The following is an 18354-nucleotide window of genomic DNA, read 5'->3' on the forward strand; positions in this document are numbered from 1 at the left end:
ATGAGCTAGATCTGGTTTACATTTCATGTTTATAATATGTTTTTCTTCCTACATTGCTGGCTTGGTTGTTGAGTTGTTTTGTTTCTTTTCTGAGGTGAAGTGGAGGGAAAGTCATAGACTATCTTATCTCTCATTATTTATTTATAAAAAAAACGCATAATACTAAATAATAGTAAATAAAAAAATTACTTATTTTTTTTTATATTTATTATCGAAGATTCAAATACTAAGAGGTAATTATGACCAAATATATAAATCATGTTGACTCAAGATATATTATTTTACCACTTATCACTGCTGCAATGCTGCAATGCTGCAACAGTTGAATAGTAAGACAATTACTCCCATGTAAGAAGTCAAAAGTTCAACTCCCTTCCAATTTGTAGTTAAGGCCTAATAATTAAAAAGATATGTGTCAGGTAGGTTCTCTACATTGTTGATATATATATACTACTTCTGCAACAGAAAATTGATAGTGCCATTAATTTCTATGTAAAAATTTGAAGATTTGACTTTTTCCAAAAGTATGATTGTGGATTTAAAATGATAGTGTGTGAGGTGCCTTGTCCACATTGTTGAAAAAAAAAATAATTAAATTTCATGGACAGAAATACTTTGAGTGAAAGGCTAATTCACCTCTTCCAATTCATGGAAATTACAATTTTTTTTTAATTTATTGATAATAAAATTCGTATGGCAAATAAATAGAGTAAGTAAACAGAATTGTTGAGTTTTCAACTCTATCTTTTCTTTTGTGCTCACTTCATCTTGAAGTGTGAAGAGGAATTACCCTTTTTACAATTCGAACTTCTAGACAATCTCACTTGTTCTAATTTCATTAATAACAACACCCAACTTCCACTCTTTGATTCATTCACCCCAAACAAACACTCTTGAGAATCTGTAGTTGCCTTGTAACGTGTAAGTAGAGTTAGGACAACATCAAGAATATCTCAAGATTTTCTTTTGTGTTCATAGTATAGATTCAAAGGATGTCATCTTGTCTTTAGAAAGAAAGTAAAGCATCGGCACATTTAGCATCTTGGTATCTCCATGTCCCTTAAGAGCTGTCTGGAATATTAAGTTCACATGCTTCATGGTCTAACTTGAAGAGAGAGAGAGAGATGCTTGTATGTATTTTTATATAGCCTTTCTCTTTTGTTTTGTTACCATCCATTAATATAATGCAATACTGTTTAGATTTCTCCCTAGGCTTCTCCACCTTTTCCCCCTTCACAGCCTGTCAAGCTTGCATTATTTTGAGCTCTCTTTGTTCTCATTCTAAGCCAAGAGATGGTTGGTTCATTAGTGGGGAGGAATTATATTAATTCTCTCCTAATTCAGGGACTCTTCCTTTGAAGAAGCCTCAGTTGAGAGCTTTGTTTCTTTGTTTTCTTTTTGTTTTTTGTTTTTTGTTTTTTGTTTTTTTTTTTGTATGGTTTTCTTATGGATGTGGTGAAGATTGGTAGGGAAGAAGATGCGTCATAACCAGTTGAATCAGAACTTGAAGGTAATCCGTGGCTACATCTTGTTGTTCTATTTGTGTTTCTCTGTTATTTCATTTTCAGAAATCAATAACATGCTAATGGTCTTTAGAAATTACTTCATTTCTTAGATCCGGTACTTAGGCAATCAAGAGACTACTCTTTTTCTATTTTGTTGATTTATGTTTTGAAAGAGAAAGTGCTTGAAATCTGATGATAAATCTTTAATAATCCCAAAAGGACAAATATTATTTCAATTAATCTTTTATAATTCCTCACTCATCCAAGAAGCATTTGTACTATTTCAATTCATTCATCTCTTTCACAACAATAAGACCAAACATAACATGATCCATCTTTCTTCATTCAGACATGGGAACAGAACTACATTCTCCGAATTCTTTCCATCCTATTCTGAAGAGCAACCACCATGTTGATGGCAACCGGATCATTTCCAGAGATAAACTTTTAAAGCAGAGCAGAAGCACTGGTTTTGGACATCTTCCGGAGTTCATGAATATGTCTCTCGGACAACACGATCGAGAATATGTAAAGAAAATTATGATGAAGCATGAAGAAATCTTCAAACAACAGGTTCAATTTAATGTTTCCTTGTTTTTAGTAATTTGTTTATTTATCAAATACTATATCACAAATTTGTATTTCAGGTGCACGAATTACATCGGCTATACAAAGTTCAGAAGATACTAATGGCTGAGATGAACATTAAAAAGATGAAGCTCCATTCAATCACAAATGGCAGTGCAACAACTTCAGAGACCAGCCATTCCTCAAACTGGAGTTACAGACTCCAGTCACCTTCTACTGTCCCTTGCTATGGACAACCATCAACTGCACAAATGGCTTCTGATCTCCGGCGGCCTGCCATACAATGCGATGCTTTAACAGAAGCTGTCGCCGATAACGAGTTGGAAGAATGCGATGTTGAGCTGACACTGAGTATTGGATGCAATTCAAGTAAGACCAAAAAAGCACAGTGTCTACAAAAGGATAACAAATTGATGAATTCCCCTCAGGCAACACCATCTAAAACATTTGGTGAAGATTGCAGTGATCCCTCTGTGACAACTGATAGAGAAAGCTTGGAAGATTCCCCTTGGATTTTCCAAGCTCTGAGTTTGAAGAGGACATAAATGGCTTCCTCATGAGGAACCACATTGATCATATATTTATATATTTTTATGGTGGAATTAGAATTTGTGTTGAGAGAAAGGGTGCTGATTCTTTAGATGTAAATTGGTATGCCAGTAAAAATGATGGTTTTCTTGGGATGAGTTTTACAAGTCCCAAGGTTGATTACAGTTAGTGCAGAACCAATGGTAGAAATAGAAGAAATAACAAGTTGAGTGTGGAGTCTTGTACTTAAAACTAATTGAGCCTATTTACTAATGAAATTCTTTTGCATGTAAATAGTTTTTTTATGCTTGGCGGAGATATTTTCTGTATGATTTTTACATGCTGAGCAATTTTCCCCCATCTTAGGGCGTGTTTGGTTCGCCGAAATGGAGGTCGAAGTGGCTGAAAAGATGAGTTCCAGACCACTTCCTTGTGTTTGGTTCGCCGAAGTGGAGACCGAAGTGGTGATTTGACAACTTCCAAAACTAGCCACTTCTTGCTTTTGACTTCCGGATTAAAAGCTCTGAAGTGGGATTTGAGGCAAGTGACTTCCTTCACGTGGTGTCACGTGGGTTGCTTGGGATCACCTCGGTCCTTTCCCACTTCCCAATCTATTTTTGGCGATGTCGTGCTAGGGTTTTCATTTCGCCGCCTCTTGCCATCTGGATCTCTCCTTTATCTCTGTCTTCATCTTCGTCTTCACCCAAGCATCGTGGCGACTCTTATCGCCATCTACTTTGCCCAGATCTTCCCTCTCTCGCCTACTTCCCTACTTTTTTTCACCATCCCTTCAGATCATACTTGGTAGACATCTCTCCTTGAAAATGGTTTTGAACCATGATATTTGGGATGATTTTAAGTTTTTTTTGTTCGTTTTGGTCGTCCTTGCTTGTATCTTGTGTATTGTTTCCGATTTTTCCCTTTTTGTTTTCGTTCCGGGTTTCATATGCCATGTCGATGATTTGAACGCATCCATTGTTTTTCACATGTTGTTTTCTTCCCAATCTTGTGTTTCTATGCAGATCTGTGAGCATGTATATTTTAGTTATTTATTTATTTACTTATTTTTTTTGTCCATTATTAGGAGATTTTCATATCATCAATATTCAGTGCAAAACTGAAATTTATCTAGGGTTGTCCCCCTTCTTTTGATTTATTTTTCTGCTGATATTCATATGAATACAATATTTCTTTAGACTTATTGTTATATTATCGTGCAGATCTTCAAAGTATGTATTTTCCCTTGTAGATCTTCATAGCATTACTTTCATTTCTGTTTTTCTTTGTTCATGATCATATCATAGCATTTTATAACTGTTGTTAATGTTTTTTGACATACGGTCTGTACAACATGTGAATAGGTGTAACCAGATCTTCTTTGGTTTTTTCTTTACTTTGATGGTTACCCTCAGCGTTTGGTTATTACTTATGTACTAGGTTTTTTCCATGCTTTTCCTTTTGTATAATTTATACTGCTATTTTTTCCATAGCTTTATTTTTCTTGTGTTTTTTTGTTCTTGTTTATTTGTTTGAATGACAGGATGCTCATTTGTGGCTCATTTTCTCTGAAATTGTTATTTCCTTTATACTTCCTCATTAACAGAATTTCATGTTTGTTTGCATGGTGTTTGCTTGTTTCAGTCTCATATTGTTCTTCATTTATTAATATTATGTTGCATTGCTCTATATGAACATGTTTTCCATATTTTATTTTGTTTTCCTTATCAGATCACGTATTTGTTGTCGGTTTTCATAAATTTATTTCTTCTGTACATTCCTTCATGAACTGATTACTATTTTACTGTTCTTTTTTCCTAATTCCATGATCTTTACATATCATTAATTTTGTAATGTGTTGCAGTGTTCTGTACCTATTACGTTTCCATTGTGCAATTGCATGTTGTTTGATTGTTTCTTCTTTTCATTCCTTTATGAACTGATAATAATTTTGTTGTTCCTTCTCGTCATTCCATTATCTTTACATTTCATTTATTTTGTAATGTGTTACGTCATTCTATACCCATATTGTCTCGATATTTTTCTTTACTCTTGTTTATTTGTTTGAATAGCATGATGCTTATGTGCTGGTAATTTTCCCTAAAGTTGTTGTTTCCTTCTCTCTGGCTGTCTTAGTCCCACACTGTCCTTCATTTATTTATATTGTGTTCTATTGATTTATATGAACATGTTTCGACATATTTTATTTTTCTTTTTTGTGTTTTCCCATCATGAACACCATGAATTTATTGATGCTTTTGATAAATTTCTTTCTTCTTTTCATTCCTTCATGATCTGATTACTATTTTCATATTGTTCCTTTTCATGTTGACTTGATCTTTAGATTACATTTATCTAGTACAGTGTTGGGTTGTTCTGTACCCATTATGATACTATATGTCTATGGGTTCTTGTTTATTTGTTTCAATGGCATGATGATTATCTACATATTATTTTCCCTGAAGCTGTTGTTTCTTTTTTACTTCCTCATGAAGAGAATTTCATGTTCAATTGCATGTGGTCTAACTGTTTCACGATCCTTCATTTATTTGTATCGTGTTCAATTGATTTATATGAACATGTTTTGCCATATTTTATTTTCTTTTATGTTTCCATATCATGAACACCATCAAATTATTGTTGCTTTTGGTAAATTTCTTTCTTCTTTTCATTCCTTCATGTTTTGATTACTATTTCCATGTTAGTCTTTTTCATGGTTCCATGATCTTTAGATTACATTTATCTTGTACTGTGTTGCGTTGTTCTATACCCTTTATGATACTATATCTCTATGGGTTCTTGTTTATTTGTTTCAATGGCATGATGATTATCTACATATTATTTTCCCTGAAGTTGTTTCTTTTATTACTTCCTCATGAAGAGAATTTCATGTTCAATTGCATGTGGTCTAACTATTTCACGATCCTTCATTTATTTGTATCGTGTTCAATTGATTTATATGAACATGTTTTGCCATATTTTATTTTCTTTTATGTTTCCATATCATGAACACCATCAAATTATTGTTGCTTTTGGTAAATTTCTTTCTTCTTTTCATTCCTTCATGTTTTGATCACTATTTCCATGTTAGTCCTTTTCATGCTTCCATAATCTTTTGATTACATTTCTCTTGTACTGTGTTGTAGTGTTCTGTCCCATTATGTTACTATATCTCAATGGGTTCATGTTTATATGTTTGAATGACATGATGCTTATCTTCCTGTTACTTTCCCTGAAGCTGTTGTTTCCTTATTACTTTCTCATCAATAGAATTGTAGTTCTCCTAATTATTAATTTAAATTATGCTGCATTGCCCTTGTTTCTAGTTTTTTTCTGAATGTATTCATTTGTAGCTTGTATTTTTTCTTGGAATGAATCATCTTTTGTTTCCCGTTGTAGCTTTCATAAAAAATACAACTTCATAGGGCTGTGCATCATGTAGACAGCTATGTACATATAGGTAAACTAAGATAGTAGCTGACAGTTCATGACTAATTGAAATCAATAACGATATCATTAATTATGTAGATGGATAGCTGGACTGTTAATGACCGTGTGAGGCCATTGGTTGCGGTGTTCACTACAATTGTTGTGGTTGTTGCCTTCCTTATTGAAGAAATGCATGTCTCTAGGGCAGGGAGAAGTAAGGAACCATCCATATTTCGTGACCTAACTAGGAAAAAACATATGGAACGTGTTTTAAAGAGTGGTCGCGACTATTGTGTGAGCTATCTTAGGATGGATGTAGGCCCTTTTATGCATCTTGCATTGATCATGCGTGACAAGCACCTCCTTGTAGACACATGACATATATCATGTTGAGGAACAGTTATCCATGTTCTGGCATATTGTCGGTCACAATACCAAGAATAGGACTATAAGAACTGATTTTCTTCGTTCAGGGGAAACGATTAGTCGATATTTTAATAGCATACTCAAAGCTATTTGTGCCATTAGGGATGATTTTGTGCATCCCCCCAGCGGTAATTGTCACTCGGAGATTGAGAGTAACCCGAATTGGTTTCCATTTTTCAAAGTAAGTTTATTCGACATATAACAAAAAATTTAATAATTTCCACTTAAATCATTTCTTGTTCCATCATGTACTGTTGTCATGATAGGTTTGTTAGACGGTACACATATTGATGCATCCATCCCCCCTCAAGAACTACCCCGGTTTCGTGGTTGAAAAGGCCCAACCCAGAATGTCTTGGCTGTGGTGAACCTTGACTTGCAGTTCACCTATGTGTTGGCGGGTTGGGAAGGATCAGCGAATGACTTCACTTTCCTAAAAGATGCACTATCGAGACCACAACCAGAGGGAATAAAAATGATAGAAGGTAGGGAACCCATTTTATTTTATCAATTAAAATATTAAAACAAAGTCCAAACGATGAATACAATTATTGTAGGGAAATATTATCTTGTAGACGCCGGTTATACCACTATGCAAGGGTTCATAGCACCTTATCGAGGTGTTAGGTACCATTTAAAAGAGTATAGTGGAAGGCCACTAACAAACCCGAAGGAATTGTTCAACCTTAGACACTCAATGTTGCGGTCTTGAGTGGAGCACGCTTTTGCAATCTTGAAGAATAGTGTCAAAATTCTAACATCACATCCTTTCTTCCCATTCATGATACAGGTTAACTTAGTTCTTACATGTTGCATATTGCATAACTACACAGCAGGTGTAGACCCAAACGACATGCTCTTGCATGAAGGAATCACACACCTTGACGACCAAATCATGGCATCGCAGCCCCGATCGCAACGAGAACAGCGTGAAGAAAATTGACAATGGGTTGAACTTAGAGATAAAATCGCAAATGACATGTGGACTCGATACAACGGCTTTGTGTGAAATTAGTACTCACACTTTTGTTGAGTTATCGTTGCATACTTGTTTATTGCATGACTTATTTTTCGTATGTACTGCTCATTACTTGTAACTCTATGTCTTTCCCTACATCCTTGATTCACTTGTCCTACATGGGTTTTATCTTTATTAAAATTGTTGTTTAAGGCATGTTATTTATTATATGCTATGCGCTGTTGAAATGAAACATGTTTTTCATTGTTTATGTTTAAGGCATGTTATTTATTATATGCTATGTGTTGTTGAAAATGCACATGTTTTTCATTGTTTATGTTTAAGGCATGTTATTTATTATATGCTATGTGTTGTTGAAAATGCACATATCACATGTTTTTCATTGTTTATTTCATAAATGCATGCTTATTTCATAAATGAATAAATGCATGGTTACTTATAATTTTTTTTTTGTATAGAATTCAAGGATTTACATCATAATTGCATGATTATTTCAGAAATGAATAAATGCATGGTCTACTGGTTTCCAATTTACTTGAAGCACTTGCTACTCAGTTTGTATGTGTTATGTGGTTGTATGGTTTCTATATTGGCATGTTATAGTAAATACATTGATAGATATAAATGGCTATATGAACATGAGCATGCTTTTAGGATTATAGTTACATGTTATGTTTGCGGATTATAGTTACTTGTCTAAACTTGGTTTACCTTTTCTATGTTGTTGTAAATTATGTTTGCGAATTGTCTATTGAAATTGCTGCACATCTTCATGTTTTCTGTGATGATTTTAGAGTCTTGTATTTTGTTTTCTATCAATGTTGAACCTTATGGATATGATTATGCAACTGTTGTAGTTTCCATAAGAAGAGATGAAACTAACTTACATAAATATGATTTTATCCAATAGAATTCCAGGGCTTATGGAGGGCCTCGACCGTATAGCTAAGAAATCCTCGTCGAGGGCATCTGGCAGCAAGCGTAGGACTCCAAATAAAAGATGGAAGGCTGAGTTCGACAGGTTTTTGATTCCACTTCTTGTTGACCAAGTTAGAAAAGGGTTGAAATGTGACAAATTATTTGAAAGAGCAGGATTTGCCTTTGTTGCTGTTGCCGTCAATTCTAGATTCAAGACTGAGTTCAATGCTAAGAACGTTGAAAACCATTATCGAACATTGAAATCCCGATACGCTTAGATAAAAAAGGTGAGAGATCTCAGTGGTGCAGGTTGGGATGATGCCACGAAGACCATCACCCTTGACCCCCTAGTTGCTTTAGCTTACGTTGAGGTGAGATGGTTTTTGTTGCATCATAATAACTAGCACAACGTTGGCATCCATAAGAACATGTTTAGTTTCTTATTAATGAAACTGTAATATAGGCTCACCCAGCAACTAAGCCTGTTATAAACAAACCAATTGAACATTATGAAGAACTAAGGCTTATATGTGGTGAGGATAATGCAACGGGCTCGTATGCAACTTCTATGTTTGATGACTTCGGGGATAAATCAGACCATGGAGGCAATAACATGGACAACTTTGATGAATCCCCAGTAGATCAGCCAAGTGATGATGATGCTGATGCTGATGCAAACTCTGCCCCACCAGTTGTTAGCAGCCCTGCCACATCCTCTACTCCAAGGTCACAACGCTCAAGCAGGGGATCGAAGAACCCTTCAATGATGGGTGATCTCATTATTATGGTGGGAGAAATGGCATCTGCCATTAAGAACCCTACCCACTGGTCAGAGACCTTGTATGCAAAGGTTATGGAGGTAGATGGTTTTCATAAGAAAAAACTTGTTGATGCCTTTTACTATCTGCAGCTTCGTGAAGTTGAGGCCAGAGGTTTCATGGTCAAGGATATGGAACTCAGGAAGGATTGCATTGAAAAATACCTATCTAGGATGGATTGAATTAGCACCTGTCATGCATGCTTAACTCCTTCTCTTCACATGTCTTATTTTATTGCTTGTTCCTACATTTCATGCATCATGACTGCTTCATGTTTTGTTTTGGGTGGACCTAGTATGGGACACCTTGCTATGGTAGAACCAATTCATGCATTTCATGTTTTGTTATCTGCATTTGTCTCTCATGAACTTATTGACATGTGTATGTTTGTTTGAACCTACTTATCTTTATGTTGCTCTGTATGGTTTGGATATATGTCTGTTTGTCACTAACATCACTTTCAATTTTTTGTCGGAATTCAGATTATGATAGGTTGGAAATGATGAGAGGCAATTTGTGGCAATGTACTGAGGCATAGTTCTATAATATGACACGAAAGTCAAAATTAGAGCATTGGCGGGGCAAAATGAGGGGCACTTCGATGCCAATCTTTTGCAGCCATTGCGTATCTAGTTGGCTTAAGTGTCAAGGTAGCATTAAGTTGGTGTTCTTATGCATTGTTTCACTTGTTTGAATGTATACAGGTTATTTTTAAAAGATGTCTCTCAGGTTCATATTTGTTGATGTTTCTGAACTATTTGTATTTTAATGCTTTCATCGATTACTCAATAGGTTTTTGTTTTTACCCGATTTGTACAAGTGTGGCGAGGCAATTAGGAGGCATAGTGTGCCACCATTGCAGCCAACTTGAATAGTTTTTGGTCCCTTCGGTTGGTTTTACAAATAGAACATGCACCGATGAATGTGCTTAATTGTCACTATTGCTACTACCTGAGCCATGCCAAGCAAATATGAATTGTTTTGGTTCAGTACTACTCAGAACTGTAAGTATATTTTTACATATTATTGGAAATTGCTATGCTATTCTATTGATCTTATACTTGATAATATTTGATCTTATACTGGTTTTCCTGCAGAGGTAGTGACCTATATACACAAGCATTAATGGGCTCTGTAAGGCTTTCAATTGATTCTGGAAAGGAAAAACATAGCAGTTCTTCCTTCAATAGTCCAGCAAATGCAGTTAGCCTCCTATTTCCCTCAACTTTGGCACTTTGTGTTTTGGTAGAAATAGCTATCAGAGATATGTTGAGTAGTGATCCTTATGTTGTTTTGACGCTGACTCACACACAGATGGAATGCTTAAGAATGGGATTGGGCTCGGCATGTACTGCAAGGAAGGAAATCTGAGAACTACATTCCATGTATTAATGAAATGGAGGAAGCAGCTCTAGAGTCTAATGAGTACACACACTCTATTTTGGTTGATGGTCTATGTAGAACAGGCTTGTTTGAGGATGCACAAAATCATTTGGAATGTACAATGATGGTCAATGTTGATCACGGATTATTGGTTCCAATGTTATTAAAATGATGTAATTTTTGTTGTTGATGTTGCCTAAGGAAAGTTGATGTCTGATTATAATATAAATTGTATATTTGCATACTGGCCAGGGAAATTTGATGTTTGATTATAATATAATTTTTGTTTTGTTGATGTTTACTTGTATACAATTATATTGCACAATAGGTGATAACAAAATTTGTTTTTCACATCATAACTTTTTTCCCTTAATATGTTAACAAAAGAATATTACAGAAAAAACATAACAAATTTAAGGGTAAAGAAAACATACAAACAGATACCCACTCGGGCATGATGAATATACAAAAAAAAACCCTTTCCAATATGAAATTGTCCAAAAAAACTTTTAATAAATAAAATAAATTTGTTAAATTAAAATTAAACCAATTTATTGTAAATATTGGTGAACCATTTAAGTTGTAATTTACGGTTGGGTTTTTACAAGTCTAAAAATATAATTCAATTAAAAGTTGGAAAATTAGAATTAAATCAATTTATTGATTAACCATTTCAAATTAATTTGTAATTTACGGGCTGATTTTTGCAAAATAAAACAAAAATAACTCAATTAAAACTTGTAAAATTAGAATTAAACCAATTTATGTAAATCAACTATTAAAATTATAATGTGTGGTAAATAAAAGTAATTAACATAAAAAAAACCTAAAACAACATTATATTTTAAAAGCATTTATAATAACCAATTTAACAAAAATAGGGTAACCTCACCCCCTACCCGAAATAGTGATTATAACCCCACTTCGGTATTACCAAACACAAAGAACTACTGAAGTCACATTTTCCAGGTTTTCACTTCCATCATCCAAACACATAAAGTGGTTCATGATGTCACAATTTCCATCTCAACCAAACACATGGAAGTAGAGACATCCAACTGAATTCCACATTTCCACTGAAGTGGTGTTTTTAGACTTCCATCACTTCGACCATTTACTTCCTAACCAAACAGGCCCTTAGTATGGTAGATTCTAGTGATAGGGAGAGAAGTTCATGGTGGAGTCATTGGAACTCCTTCCAGCCAGGGATGGCAATATTTGAGCTTGCGAGGGCAGCTCTAGACATAGGCTACTATAAAGCATGTGTCCAGGGCTCATGATTTGTTCGGGTCTTACAATTCATGATTTTTTTAAAAAACTTATATTTTTTTGTTACTAAAATTTAATTGTTATTTTTAACTATTTCATATGAATTAAGAGGTTTACATGTTTTAATTTTGTCAAAATATCACTTAATATTTCAAAATTACCCTTCACTTTATTATCCCATTAAATTTATTTATTTTTTATTCTTAAATGCAGTATTTTACTATTTTTTTCCATAATTGATGTGAGATAAAGTAGTAAATATGATGCATGCTTCTTTTCTAAAACGATATTCCCTCCTTCCATAATTTTTTAAATCTGAAAATAAATTCATTTTGAAATGTTGAGCATTCATTCTCACCAAATTTTTTTTTAAAAATAAAAAAGACCATATATATTTAATCAGAAAATAAAAAAATGCTGCCTTGTATTAAAATTTTTAAAATATGAAAAAAATTCAATTTAAAAATTTGAACATTCATTTCCACCAAAATCTTTTTGAAAGTAAAAAGTCAAAGATTATACTTTCAATAAAAAAATCATGAAATTTTCCCTCTCATAATTTTTAAAATGTGAAAATAAATTCAATCTAAATTTGAACATTTATTCTCACCAAAATTTATTTTAGAAATTAAAAAAATCAAAAAATAAAAAATATTCTCCTCTTAGGTAGTTTTTAAATCTGAAAAAAAAATTGAATATGAAAATGTGAATATTTATTCTCACTAAATTTTTGTTTGTAGAAACCAAAAATACTTTCATTCAAAAATAAAAAAATTAGCCTCATTCCATAAATTTAAAATCTGAAAAAAAAATTTCAATATGAAAATTTGAACATTCATTCCCACCAAAATTTGTTATGACATGCATCTAATTCTTTTATCATAATCAAAGAAAGTAGTGGTCAAAGAAAAATTTAAAAAAAAATAATACTCTTTTGTTTTTTTTAAAGGGTAAATAAAAAGAAATTCAAAAGTGTTCTAGAAAGTCACAAATAAAGAGTAGTAGAAGGAGTATTTAAATTTTCATTTATTATTGTTGTTTTACCATATTGTTAAAAAATCTTAAGTATTTATTTTCAAAATATAAAACTTATGTTATTTAATAAATTTACGACAATATTATGTTATTAAATTATTTGACACTTGATTTCTTTAGGCCCCCACAATTCATGATTTTCCTAAAAATTTTATATTTAAAATATTAATTAATTAATTTACTATTATTATTTTATTTTGTCAAGTTAATCAATATTGGTGAAAATCTTAATTTTTTAATGTAAAACTTTACTTTATCTTATATATTTATGATCTATTTTTTTTATTTTTATTATATAATTTATTATTCAATAAAATTATTTTAAACATTTTATAATTTTGCTTAGGGCTCTATTTGCACCAAGGTCAGCCTTGAGAGTTGGCTAGGGATGGCAATATCAAAGCTACTTGTCAAAAACACAATTCCTAAGTTCAAACTTATTTAAAATTTTTTCATTCAAGCCAACACCAAACACGCCAAAGATCCATATATTCCTAAACCCACCATGCCCTAAAGCCACTAAACCCACCTAAAACAATATAACTTTAGAAATTTAATCCATACTCAATTTGAATAATAGGTTATAGTAAATTTATAAATTGATCTTCTTAAACCGAAAAGAAAAGATGGCTGAGAATATTATTTTTACTTTTTGGGGTTGATTATGAAAATTATGATTAAAATTTTCCAAAAATAATATAAAAATTAAAAGTTGGAAGTTGTTTAATTTAGGCTAATAGATTAATTTGGTTAAAGATTTTAAAATAGTAATTGTACTTGAGTATGCATTCTAATGTTTTATATATGTACATATGTTATTTGATTTTAGGATTCTGGTTTCACAAGTTTTAAGTTGAATACTTATTAAATGTACACACAGGTTTCAGATACCCAAGGTCATGTCCAAAATTTGTTCCAAACTCCTTTTGAATTTTAGTTTTAAATTCCAAATATATCTCAAACCTTAAATTGGTTTTTTTAAATAGGTCATAATAGGGGTTTAGATAAATTGATTACATATTAAACCAAAGAAAATTGCCATCCTTACTAGTGCATTGCCTATGAGAAGTTTGATTTCCACATTAATGGTGCATTGGCTAGGCCTAATTCACTTTCACTAATTTCTAAATTATAGATAAGATTTTTATGAAACCGTTTGTGCCTAGAGTAAATGATCAATGTTGTTAATCATTCAGTGCAGAAGAAAAAAAAAAAGAAAAAAAGAAGAAGAGAGAGTAGGATGTAAAATTCAAGACTATCTTATTTATAGTTTTTTTAGGACTTATTCCAAGTATGTATTAGCCCTAATTGGTGCCTTTTTCCCAAAGTAAGCCCATGTTTTAGTAAACAAACATCTTAATCAAATTCATGGAGCATTTCATGGCAACTCCTTCACTCATATTTGTCATGTAGGATTTTATAGGGTTGTTGGATGGAACACACATCAATACAACTGTCCCTCAAGATTATCGAGGTTCTGAGGTTGGAAAGGTCTAACCCAGAATGTGCTTGTAGTGGTGCACTACAAGAAATACAGGAATAGGCAACGGATTTTTCCGTCGCTAAGAACTACATTTCCGTTGCTATAAATATTTAGCAACGGAATCATTCCGACGGCTATTCTCAAGTCGCTATTCAAATTCCGTCGGTATGATAAAATTCCGTCGTTATTTCTTATGTTGTTCCGACGGATAATTCCGTTGCCAAACACAAGAACTCCGTTGTTATTAAAATAATAAAATATTCATTCTTTTATGGTTCACAAAAATTCCGTTGCTATATTTCCGTCGCTAGTGTTACCTAACAACGGACTATTCCGTTACAATTATTGTTATAGCTACCGAAAATTTTAGTTTAGCAACAATATTTTTCTTATTTTAGCAAGGGAATATCCGTCGCTATTATCTTATTTCTAATGAAATCCGTTGCTATGCCCTCATTAACTACAAAATTCATTATATTTCCGTTGCAATTGTTTTTGTAGCAACGGAATTTTGGTTGTTATTTTCTTATTAGCAACGGAATTCATTTTTGTTCCGTTACTATTTCCCTTGTAGCAACGGAAGTTCGGTGGTTATTTTTCTTATTAGCAACGGAAGTTTTTCCATTGTTAATTTTCTTGTAGCAACGGAATTACAGTTGTTGTTTTTTCTTAGCAACGGATTTTTCTTTTTTTTCGTTGCTAGTTTTCGTAGCAACGGAATTTTGGTTGTTGTTTTCTTATACAATTGCAATATATGTATTAGCAACAGAATTTCTGATGCTATTTTTTATTTACAACAGAATTTCCATTATCATTTGTTATTTTGCAAAGGAATATCCGTCACTATTCTTTGTTATTAATTATCATAACTATTAGCTACTAAATTTGTTTTTCACACAACCTGCACAATTTATTGCACAAATAAAAAAATTACCCATACAAATACAAATAATACAAATGATTCACAAAAAAAATATCTGATCAAGTATCCATAATCCATCATTTCAATCATACCAAAAATACAAAAATACAATTAACTTATACCCTATGAAATAGAAAAACAAATCCAATTCTTTTATGTGTTTATCTACAAACAGATAATCTTAATAAAATTAAGAAACACAAATATATCTATAAATATAAATATATATATATAATTGGATATGCATGCAATGTATATTAGTAAGTTTCTTCAAATCAATCTAATTTGAAAATTTAGTAAAATTTCACAGCATCAATTTGAATGTTTGTGAAAATTTTAATATTGGCTCTGACCTGCCTGTACAAGTTAACTAAACAAGGTAACAGAAAAAAATACATGAAGATTCCGCATTGAGACCTGGTAATCATATTAGATCTATAATTTAGCATTCATATCATATTTTCATCCACTTGGTTCAGTACATCATGCTCTTTATAATTACATCAATTTCGATTCTTCATAGATCTATTAATTGTACATTCTTGTTGATTCAATTTATGTATAGTCAAATTATCATATACTGCTGTAATAGCTACAATTTAGCAGTGATGATACTCTATAGTATAAGAGGAACATCAATCTCAATACTAGTACAATTCTACTTATGTTTACTTTACATTCTTCTTGGTTTTACTTGTGAATTATATATAATTTATCATCTAACAATCATACATTGCTATTAAGAGCTGTAATTTAGTAGCGGCGCGCTTCCTGACTTTGCAGTTAGATCTATAAATTCTATACCTGTTCTATTTCTTCATATGTTTTTGTCTGGAAAACTCAAGTTCATATAAACACTCACCCACATGGTTTCAAAAGTCTACAAAGTTAATGTTTATTACTAATCTTAATTTTATACAACTATAATATGGTGTTATATAGTTCAGGTACCAAATAAAGTTTGAATGTTGATTGGAACAAAATTCCATCTTATTCAACTTTAACTTATTAATTAATGATGTTTGTTAAAAATTATAACTAAAACAATTTCAAGAGAAAGTAAAGTTATTAACATAACAATGAAAGACATAATTACTGTTTTACATGAAACTAAACAACCATCAAATAAATGATAAAACAAGAACATTTCAAAAGTAGCACCAATAAAGCTCTATGGTCTTCTGTTAAGATACACAAGGAAATAGTGAAGCTTAGGCAAAACTTTTACAACTTAGCATACCTACATTAAGACCATTGATGATTTAAACTTTGCAATTGAAAGCACAACTCATTTTAACCCCCTGAAACTAACAAACTCAAAGTATGACTCAAAAATTTCTCACTAAGAAAAGATTATACAAAATTTTCCACCCGATTTATCTCCTCTGATGCAAACTCTTCTGTTTGACTCAATATGATTCTTTTTCATGTGACAACTAATATTTTCAGATGGATCATGGATACCAAAGAGAACATAAATAGAAATGACAACTTGCATGAGAAGTTAAGCTAGCTTCACCCCCACACAAGTGGCATCTCTGCTCATTCAATGTACCAGAAAACAAACTTATAGATTTTATAGATTTGGCACCGTCCACTGGGAAAATCTAATAAAAAACTCAGTAAATCTACAAATGGCACACAACACTTTGATGAACTTCTTGAATTAGAAAATAAAAATATTAAACGCAACTATACATGAAAATCAAAATAGATTTCTTTCATGTGGTGATAAAAGGACTAAAGGAAGGCATGGTACCAACGGGGAAGCGCTCGTCGGTGTTGCATCTCGCCGGAGATCAGAACGCCCACTCCATACCGGAGCTCAAACTTGATGTAGGAGAGCCACCCTTGCATGTCAGGCTGCCAGTCCATCCATCGCTCGAACACCTGGCGGGCACCAGCAATGTTCCGGAGCATCTCCTCCATATGTATATACTTGTACCAAAGTTGATCAACGCGGGGAAGGAGAGTGACGGCGCGATCCCAGACATTGCGTGCGTGGTTGACGCAGCGATTCCTCATCTCAAACTCCGCATACTTGAGCCAGAGGGTGTGATTTCGATAATCGACCTCAAGGGCACGCTCCCAGACGGAGCGAGTGCGGGCCAAGTCCTGCTGCGTTTCCTCCCATGAGGCATACTTGACCCAGACGGAGGTATTCCAGCGGACGCGGCGGATGAGGTCCTCAAACTCCTTGCGGCGGCGGAGGCGGTAGTCGGAGAGCTCTGTATGGTCAGTGATCTTCTGCTTGGGCGGCCGTATGTCGGGTTCCTGGCGCTCGCGAGCCTCCCGGAGGATCTGCTCGGCGGTGATCTGGATGGGCGCCGGCGTCTTGTTCTTCACCTGCGTGGGACGGGGAAGCTTGACCTCTGTGTCCCTCTTGGTGAGGAAGCCAAGGTTGGGGTCAGGCTCCCTTGCCGCCATTGTTGTCCCTTCTCTCCCCTCGGAGGTCGGATTTGAGGTGAAGAAGATGGGAGGGAAATTAGGGATTGGGGAATTAGGGCTTTGGGAAGATTGGAAGGGGATTTATGTAAATATATCAAAATAAAGAAAAAATAAATGTTCAAGTCCTAAACCTATTTGGGTTTTAATTAATTATTTTTATATTTTATGAAATTAATTTGTTTCGATTAATTGTGAAGTTTAATTTTAAATTAACTTTCCATTTTATAATAACTTTGTTTTTTTTTATTAACTGATTTGTTATTATTTTTATTGAAAAATTTTAGTGTTTAAACATAAATTAATTGTTTGTTTTCGTAAGTGCATGCATGCAAACTTGAGCAAGTTTTGTTCTGTTTTTGTTTTTGTTTTTTTTTTCTTTTTTATTTAAAAATTCAAGTAGATTAAAAAAATAAAAATAATTCGTAAAACATAATGAGCCCACACAAATGTGCAAAAAAAATAATAGTCAGGGCCAAATTAATGTAGAGTAGTACAGTGGAATCAATATAGAATTTTCTTTATGTGTCTCCACTCTCCTTCTTTGGAGTCCCCGATGTAGGCCCCTCAAGCAAACAAATCATGTACAATCAAACAAATATATTAATTAATTAATATTATTTTTTATA

General features: G+C 33.1%; 3 protein-coding genes across 7 annotated transcripts; 2 read left to right on the forward strand and 1 right to left on the reverse strand.

The window, feature by feature from the left end:
* The first annotated feature begins 747 nt into the window (after positions 1-747).
* Positions 748-2915, forward strand: LOC120278763. 5 transcript variants are annotated; one of them, XM_039285488.1, is made up of 4 exons: positions 752-1369; positions 1462-1510; positions 1855-2078; positions 2153-2915. In XM_039285488.1, the coding sequence occupies exons 3-4, from the start codon at positions 1857-1859 to the stop codon at positions 2636-2638; spliced, it is 708 nt and encodes a 235-aa protein (XP_039141422.1). In that variant the 5' UTR covers positions 752-1369; positions 1462-1510; positions 1855-1856; the 3' UTR covers positions 2639-2915. The 5 variants fall into 5 exon arrangements, with proteins under 5 accessions (XP_039141426.1, XP_039141422.1, XP_039141423.1 ...); XM_039285489.1 differs by having other exon boundaries at positions 1470-1510; XM_039285490.1 differs by having other exon boundaries at positions 752-1130.
* A 5460-nt stretch (positions 2916-8375) lies between these two features.
* On the forward strand, positions 8376-9370 carry LOC120278518. Its single transcript, XM_039285298.1, has 3 exons — positions 8376-8606; positions 8649-8741; positions 8834-9370. The coding sequence occupies exons 1-3, from the start codon at positions 8376-8378 to the stop codon at positions 9368-9370; spliced, it is 861 nt and encodes a 286-aa protein (XP_039141232.1).
* A 7462-nt stretch (positions 9371-16832) lies between these two features.
* LOC120278832 (crooked neck-like protein 1) lies at positions 16833-17818 on the reverse strand. Its single transcript, XM_039285569.1, has one exon. It carries the CDS (start codon positions 17705-17707, stop codon positions 17021-17023), a length of 687 nt encoding a protein of 228 aa, XP_039141503.1. The 5' UTR covers positions 17708-17818; the 3' UTR covers positions 16833-17020.
* Between the last annotated feature and the right edge of the window lie 536 nt (positions 17819-18354).

The sequence above is a fragment of the Dioscorea cayenensis genome, chromosome 16, assembly GCF_009730915.1.
Source record: "Dioscorea cayenensis subsp. rotundata cultivar TDr96_F1 chromosome 16, TDr96_F1_v2_PseudoChromosome.rev07_lg8_w22 25.fasta, whole genome shotgun sequence".
NCBI classification, from domain to species: domain Eukaryota; kingdom Viridiplantae; phylum Streptophyta; class Magnoliopsida; order Dioscoreales; family Dioscoreaceae; genus Dioscorea; species Dioscorea cayenensis.

Bases quoted from the DNA above. Each gene is read 5' to 3' on its own strand.
- LOC120278518 (XM_039285298.1), top strand. From the start codon at position 8,376: ATGGAGGGCCTCGACCGTATAGCTAAGAAATCCTCGTCGAGGGCATCT. The intron at 8,607-8,648 runs GTTGAAAACCAT...CGATACGCTTAG, and splicing joins CTGAGTTCAATGCTAAGAAC to ATAAAAAAGGTGAGAGATCT. The intron at 8,742-8,833 runs GTGAGATGGTTT...ACTGTAATATAG, and splicing joins TTGCTTTAGCTTACGTTGAG to GCTCACCCAGCAACTAAGCC.
- LOC120278763 (XM_039285488.1), top strand. From the start codon at position 1,857: ATGGGAACAGAACTACATTCTCCGAATTCTTTCCATCCTATTCTGAAG. The intron at 2,079-2,152 runs GTTCAATTTAAT...TTTGTATTTCAG, and splicing joins AAGAAATCTTCAAACAACAG to GTGCACGAATTACATCGGCT.
- LOC120278832 (XM_039285569.1), bottom strand. From the start codon at position 17,707: ATGGCGGCAAGGGAGCCTGACCCCAACCTTGGCTTCCTCACCAAGAGG.